Source organism: Coregonus clupeaformis, chromosome 6 (genome assembly GCF_020615455.1).
Source record: "Coregonus clupeaformis isolate EN_2021a chromosome 6, ASM2061545v1, whole genome shotgun sequence".
Classification (NCBI taxonomy): domain Eukaryota; kingdom Metazoa; phylum Chordata; class Actinopteri; order Salmoniformes; family Salmonidae; genus Coregonus; species Coregonus clupeaformis.
In genome coordinates this window covers 44,966,040-44,973,916 of record NC_059197.1, presented here as the reverse complement: position 1 = coordinate 44,973,916, position 7,877 = coordinate 44,966,040, and the positions used below count along the sequence as shown (strand labels likewise).

Sequence of the window (7,877 nt, the reverse complement as noted above, 5' to 3'; positions counted from 1 at the left end):
TTAGTGAGTGCATACATTTTCATACTGGCCCACCGTGGGAATCGAACCCACAACCCTGGTGTTGCAAACGCCATGCTCTACCAACTGAGCTACACGGGACTATCAGTTTAACTACAAATTGAAGTCAGTCAGAAGACGACACAGTTTGAAACAATACTTTATAAATTCATATTCTAATAATTGAAAGCCATAAATTTAGTTTTGATTTTATAATTGTGGTGTAAAATAAATGATGAAAATAGCCTACAGTCAGTAGCGTGTCTGCATCCAGTGACGTTTAAGCAGCAGTTTGTAGACAAGAAGTGGAGGATGCATGCTGCAATTGAGATGGATGTGTCTGTCCCGGGCCAATATACACCCTCACCAGGGGGCAAGAGAGGTCTTTTTACGATATTCAAATTGCCTTGGACGATATTCAAATGCCCTTATGGGGCGGGACCTTACCTGCGTTGTTAAGAAGGCACGTCCAACTTTTACTGTACTTGCCCATAGAACATTGGCTCACACGGATCAGGGCTTGCACGGGAGCATTCTGCGGACTTCATACGGATCTAGCGTTCCCCAAAGAGTACGTCTGCTTTAGATAAATTACCTGTTACTCTTGATTATGAAACGATGGATGATTGATAAATCAACGAATAAATATTGACATTTCACTGAAGACCTACTCATAGCCCGAGGAAGCATTGTTTTTATTTTTGTTAGTTCTTGTTTATTTTTATTCCAGTCTTCGATCTAGTCAGTGGAACTCTTTCGTTATCTTGGATTTTAATTTTACTATTTTTGCTGGCGTCCTGAATTTTGAGCAGAGACTCAAAGCTATTATAAACTAAAACAAGGATTTGCAGTCTCATTCGCTCAAATATATTTTCTTACTATAAAAAGTTGTATTTGGGATGTTGAGCTCAGTGAAGATGGAGTCTCATGAACTGCCAGAGTGGAATGCCTTCTACAGCGAAGCCAGTGAGGTAAAAACACTTTTCTATATACGTTTACCGTATGGGCAATGTGTGTGTGGATGCTGGATATATGTTTCTTTAAAGTTTATTCTAGAGTTTTTTAAAACGAAGTTATTGAATCGAAAGCTCAGTATTTTACTAACACATTGGCTTGATTTTGATATTTTTCACTAAATGTTTCACTTGTGGCTGCAATTTCTTAGCTTTAATATAGTAATGTTAGAATTTTACAATTCAACATATAATAACACTGATGTGATATGATTTGGCTCAATTTGTCTATTGTGTGACCTGTTGAAATTGTATATGTGACATTTAGAAGCCTGTTTTCATCAAATCTATCTTATTTTTTTGAGGAATTCCCTAGTCTCTTTATACTAACACTTATGGACTATCCATTTAAATATGCCATTTATGTGAATGATAAAGCATCTCGGAAATTAAATTAGCAGTTAATTTGATTAACGTAGGCTACCTCCGAAAGTTTATATAAGCTATACATTTCCACAAGAAATTCGTGATTAAATGAAAGGCAACTGAAATCCTGTATTTTAATCAACATGATATGCTCTCAAATAAATATTAGGCTACTTTAATGATTGTGTCGTTTACGGCTCTGTGATCCTTTTTATAAGCGTATTATAACAGGGATAGCCTATGGTCAGATATTTTGGAACATTTCGTTTAAAAGTTTGTTTTATTTTCCGTGGTTTTGTAGCACTTAGTAGTGCGGAAGGAGAACTACCAAATGAAAGGGAAAGAATCCATGACGCGCTTGTTACGCATTTTCAGGTTTAACAATGCGATGTGAAATCCATGTCCCTTTCTCACCAATGGTATCATTGTCATTCACATTTACATTTACATCATTTAGCAGACGCTGGGTCCACTGATGCTTTCCATTAGTACAGGCTTTTGGACACAGAAATACAATTACATTATTTATTGTCTAAACCTACAGTACCAGTCAAAAGTTTGGACACACCTACTCATTCCAGGGTTTTTCTTTATTTTTACTATTTTCTACATTGTAGAATAATAGTGAAGATGTCAAAACTATGAAATAACACATGTGGAATCATGTAGTAACCAAAAAAGTGTTAAACAAATCAAAATATATGTTATATTTGAGATTCTTTAAACAGCCAGCCTTCGCCTTGATGACAGCTTTGCACACTCTTGGCATTCTCTCAACCAGCTTCACCTAGAATGCTTTTCCAACAGTCTTGAAGGAGTTCCCACATATGCTGAGCACTTGTTGGCTGCTTTTCCTTCACTCTGCGTTCTGACTCATCCCAAACCATCTCAATTTGGTTGAGGTTGGGGGATTGTGGAGGCCAGGTCATCTGATGCAGCACTCCATCACTCTCCTTCTTGGTAAAATAGCCCTTACACAGCCTGGAGGTGTGTTGGGTCATTGTCCTGTTGAAAAACAAATGATAGTCCCACTAAGCCCAAACCAGATGGGATGGCGTATCGCTGCAGAATGCTGTGGTAGCCATGCTGGTTAAGTGTGCCGTGAATTCTAAATAAATCACAGACAGTGTCACCAGCAAAGCACCCCCACACCATAACACCTCCTCCTCCATGCTTTACGGTGGGAAATACACATGCAGAGATCATCCATTCACCCACACTGTATCGCACAAAGACATGGCGGTTGGAACCAAAAATCTCAAATTTGGACTCCAGACCAAAGGATTGGCTCAAACACATTAAGAAGGAAAGAAATTCCACAAATTAACTTGTAAGAAGGTAAACCTGTTAATTGAAATGCATTCCAGATGACTACCTCATGAAGCTGGTTGAGAGAATGCCGAGAGTGTGCAAAGCTGTCATCAAGGCAAAGGGTGGCTATTTGATTTGTTTAACACTTTTTTGGTTACTACATGATTCCATATGTGTTATTTCATAGTTTTGATGTCTTCACTATTATTCTACAATGTAGAAAATAGTACAAATAAAGACAAACCCTTGAATGAGTAGGTGTTCTAAAACTTTTGACCGGTAGTGTATATATTTTTGTTTCTAAATGACTAAATCAACTCTTTTTTGTTTTGTTTTCAGATGTATTCCTCTCCCAGTGCCATGAATTCAATGAGCTCAATGAGCACCATCAACAGCTACATCAACCTGAACCCAGCTGGTTCTCCAGCCACCATGAACATGGGCTATGGCAGCTCTGGGCTCAACAGTCAACTGGCCTCCATGGGTGGAGGGCCCAACCATATGAACCTGTCCCCGGTGAATTCATCCCTCAACCCCAGCTCTCTCTCCCAACTGGGCTCCCCAGCCCCTTCCCTGGGCTCCCTCTCCCACTACCAGAACATGGGCCAGCCCATGAGCCAGCTGAGCTACCCCTCTCCCACCTCCCTCAACCGAGCCAAGGAGGTGCCCAAGCCCTACCGCCGCTCGCTGACCCATGCCAAGCCGCCTTACTCCTACATCTCCCTCATCACCATGGCCATCCAGCAGTCCGGCAGCAAGATGCTCACCCTCAACGAGATCTACCAGTGGATCATGGACCTGTTCCCCTACTACCGCGAGAACCAGCAGCGCTGGCAGAACTCCATCCGCCACTCGCTGTCCTTCAACGACTGCTTCGTCAAGGTGGCCCGCTCGCCCGACAAGCCCGGCAAGGGCTCCTACTGGGCCCTGCACCCCAACTCAGGCAACATGTTTGAGAATGGCTGCTACCTGCGCCGCCAGAAGCGCTTCAAGATCGATCAAGAGAAGGCTGCGAAGAGGTCTGGGAAGTCCCAGGAGGGAGGCTCGGGGAAAGGGGGCCATGGAGACAGCCTGCTGGAGGAGCACAGCCCAGCGGGGGGCTCGGAGGGGGCCGACTCGACCCACTCTGACAACTCCCACCCTGGTTCCTCCTCAGAGGAGCAGCAGCAGAGGAGCATGGTCCAGCTGGACTGCCCCCCACAGCCCCAGTCCCACATTCAGAGCACCCCGGTGGCAATCCCCTCCTCCGTACCCTCCTCTATCTCCTCCTCCGCCCCTCTCCTCCACTCCCAGGCCATGGGAGGCAGCCCCCACCTCCTTCCCAGCGCCATGCATAATCTGGACCTGCAGCACGACCCTCTCAAGGCCATGGATCCCCACTACAACTTCAACCACCCCTTCTCCATCACCAACCTCATGTCCAACGAGCAGAAGATGGATCTGAAGACCTACCAGGACCAGGTGATGGCCTACAACGGTTACGCTTCCTCTCCGATAGCAGCCAAGCAGATCTACGACAGCGCGGGACCCTCGGCCATGGACTCTGGGGCCTACTACCAAACCCTCTACAGCCGCTCGGTCCTCAATGCCTCCTAACATGGAGGCCCTCTGGACCACAGCCAAGTGGTGCTGACAAGGACTTTTAGCAGCCTTGAAATCCCCAAATGTAAGATGGCTGCCATTGAAGGGATACTCACGAGGGACCAAAGGGGCCAAAGAACATTTAGCAGCGCTGAATACACAGTTGATCAGGGAAACCCTGCAGTTACATGAAGTAGAAGAAAAAGGTAAAAGGCAGCGCTGGATAGACACCCATTCATCAGGTCTTTAAACTGATCCATTCATACATTCACACAGAAGTCATGTCCCCCCCCTTTGACATTTTGTTGCTTATCTCTTTTTAGACTACTTCAAACTGGGTTTTGGTTTGTTCAACAGACAAGCAGGACTACTTGGGTTGTACACATTGTAAATAGGTGGAGTGGGGGAAAGGAGATGTGCATTTATTTATGAAGGGAAGAAAATTAATATATCTTGTACAGTGCTGTATTGACAAGTTACAAAAAACAAATGTGAGATGAAACAATTGGAGGGATTGTTGAATTGAGAAAAGGTTCAGGTTACTGCTTCGAGCAGTTGTTACTGCATTACAGGGAATTCTTGTTGTGTTTGACAACATGTTGCTTAATTCCTATTTTTAATATGCTGTTTTAATCTCTTCAAATACCCATCCATAAACACAAATGTAGCTGCCATGGTTCATTTTTACAAGAGGTGGAAGGCTGTTGTTTTTACTGATAAGAGAGACATTTCTTGTATTCTTTTACCAGGTATCCATTCAAAGAAAAATATGAAGTCTGTTTAAAAAGGGATGAAACTGTGGTAAATCTAATTTCAGCTTTGTTTGTCTGTTTTAAAACATGCTTTTTCATAGGGCCCTTTTATTATCAATAATGATAGCCTGCTGTTCCCCAGCTCTTTATGTCAGAGGATATTTTGGAATTGCTTCACATTATATTACACAACATACCAAGGGTTAGGAGGGAGAGGAGCTATGGCATGTCAGTTACTAAGATAGGAGTTGAATGGAAATGCACTAAGAGGACCATTTACATACAGTACTTTGCACGAGAGTTCCCACCATTTTGCACAGCTGGGGTGACCCTGATAGTGTGTGTTACAACAATGCGATGTAATGACCTTTTTTACTGCAAATGGCAAACTAGAATTGGATCACTGTAACAATGTCAATGCAACATTGAGCTTTATGTTGCAACCCTCATCCTCAAAGTGCCTTTCAAGATGCTTTGATAATGGAGGACCAATAACTGAATATTCACTGAAGGAACACTTTTTCAAAGATAAACCATGAGTTTCAGGTCAGAAATACTGTTTTTATTTCTTGTATTTTAGTTTTAAAAGTACTATTTAAACTATGTTGCTTTTCAGACTTATATATTGTATATATTGTCAGGTTGTTGTTTATGGCTTGAATGTTGTGATTTGAACGATTCATGTTTTTCTCATTAAAAAGCAAAACTTTGGGGAGAAACACGATTGTTGCCTGTTCCGTTGAAATAAATATATATGTGAAATTATCTATAGACTTGATGAAATGGGTGTATATGTTATCTTACAAAATCCTTTAAAATTATTAAAAAAACATCTCATATAAGTCATGTTCATTTTGTTTATATTTACAGTTGGGTGGTAACACAGAGGCTCTGTGATGTAGGTCTTGCTGCAGGATGGACAGGTCCAGCTGAATTGTATAGGGTTGTTGAAAGAGCTCCCTACCAAATGACTCTTGTATGTGACTTTTGGGTGGGTTTGACTAAACAGTGTGGAATTCAAGCTGGCCCTCTGGCCCCAACATAAACTGGGCCAGGCTTCTAGATACTACCGTACTGTGATTGGCCAATTAATCATCGTACAACAGTGTTTCGATTGGGTGCCTTCACATTTTAACAAAAAGTATAATTCTAGTCATTAAAAAAGCTCTAACTGCAGTTTTCCTTTGTCATGCTGTTTCAGGATATCCTACTTTTACTGTAAATAATCCTAACTCATACACTCCCCTCCGCATGTATTTGGACAGTGAAGCAAACTTTGGCTCTATATTCCAGCATTTTAGATTTGAGATAAAATGTTTCATATTAGGCGACAGTACAGAATGTCAGCTTTTATTTTAGGGTATTTTCATACATATCTGTTTTACAAGTTAGAAATGAAAGCACTTTAGTGTACGTTTAGTATTTGGTCCCATATTCATTGCACGCAATGACTACATCAAGCTTGCGACTCTACAAACTTGTTGGATGCATTTGCAGTTTGTTTTGGTTGTCTTTTGGATTATGTTTGCCCACATAATAACATGCGAGTCAATGAGATGTAGACATTCAAAATGCTACTAATCATTCAAGCTAGAAACACCAAAACAACTTCAGGAAGAGAGAAACACTTCATGGATTCATATTAATTAACTTAATTAAAATTATCTTTAAGATTTGCAACTTCAAAACGTCCAGTCTAGTGTAAATTACGTTGCTTCTGTTCAGATTTGTAATATTATTTATAATTTAGAAATTACAACCATTAAACATTTGCATAATTAACATGGGAGTCAAGGGTGACCATGAGAGCTAGATATTCAAAGTGCCACTGCTTTCTTAACCATTCAAGCTAGAAACACCAAACCAACTTCAGGATGATGGGAAACACTATGATATAACTTAATTACTGTAAACTTCAACATTTGCATGCATTTGCATACATGGAAAGTATTTTACAATGATTACAGATCACACCATATTAAAATGGCAGATAGCCTACTTATAATGATACTGACTATAGGAAATGTACTGTAAGATATAACACCAATCCAACTTAACAGAATAGACTATTCCGATTTACAATAAACCTAGACTTTATTAGATTATTTTAATTCGCATGAGTTTGCATATTAGAGTAAACGCTGCAACTTTATAACTATTAAAGTTATAAAAATAATTTAAAGTGTTCAGGCAACCCTAATTTATATTGTTACATATACTTTGTGACATGTAATGGTTTCCCTGACACAGATTAACCCCCCCCTTGGCATTTTTCCTATTTTGTTACTTTACAACCTGGAATTTAAATTGATTTTGGGGGGGTTTGTATCATTTGATTTCCACAACATGCCTACCATTTTGAAGATGCAAAATATTTTTTCCTGTGAAACAAACAAGAAATAAGACAAAAAAACTGAAAACTTGAGCGTGCATAACTATTCACCCACCCAAAGTCAATACTTTGTAGAGCCACATTTTGCCACAATTACAGCTGCAAGTCTCTTGGGGTATGTCTCTATAATTTTGGCACATCTAGCCACTGGGATTTTTGCCAATTCTTCAAGGCAAAACTGCTACAGCTCCTTCAAGTTGGATGGATTCCGCTGGTGTACAGCAATCTTTAAGTCATACCACAGATTCTCAATTGGATTGAGGTCTGGGCTTTGACTAGGCCATTCCAAGACATTTAAATGTTTCTCCTTAAACCACTCAAGTGTTGCTTTAGCAGTATGCTTAGGGTCATTGTCCTGCTGGAAGGTGAACTTCCGTCCCAGTCTCAAATCTCTGGAAGACTGAAACAGGTTTCCCTCAATAATTTCCCTGTATTTAGCGCCATCCATCGTTCCTTCAATTCTGA

General features: G+C 40.8%; 1 protein-coding gene across 1 annotated transcript; it reads left to right on the top strand.

Annotated features, from left to right (window-relative positions):
- The first annotated feature begins 473 nt into the window (after positions 1-473).
- LOC121567419 (hepatocyte nuclear factor 3-beta) lies at positions 474-6,196 on the top strand. Its single transcript, XM_041877446.2, has 2 exons — positions 474-968; positions 3,027-6,196. Exons 1-2 carry the CDS (start codon positions 897-899, stop codon positions 4,281-4,283), a joined length of 1,329 nt encoding a protein of 442 aa, XP_041733380.1. The 5' UTR covers positions 474-896; the 3' UTR covers positions 4,284-6,196.
- The last annotated feature ends 1,681 nt before the right edge of the window (positions 6,197-7,877 follow it).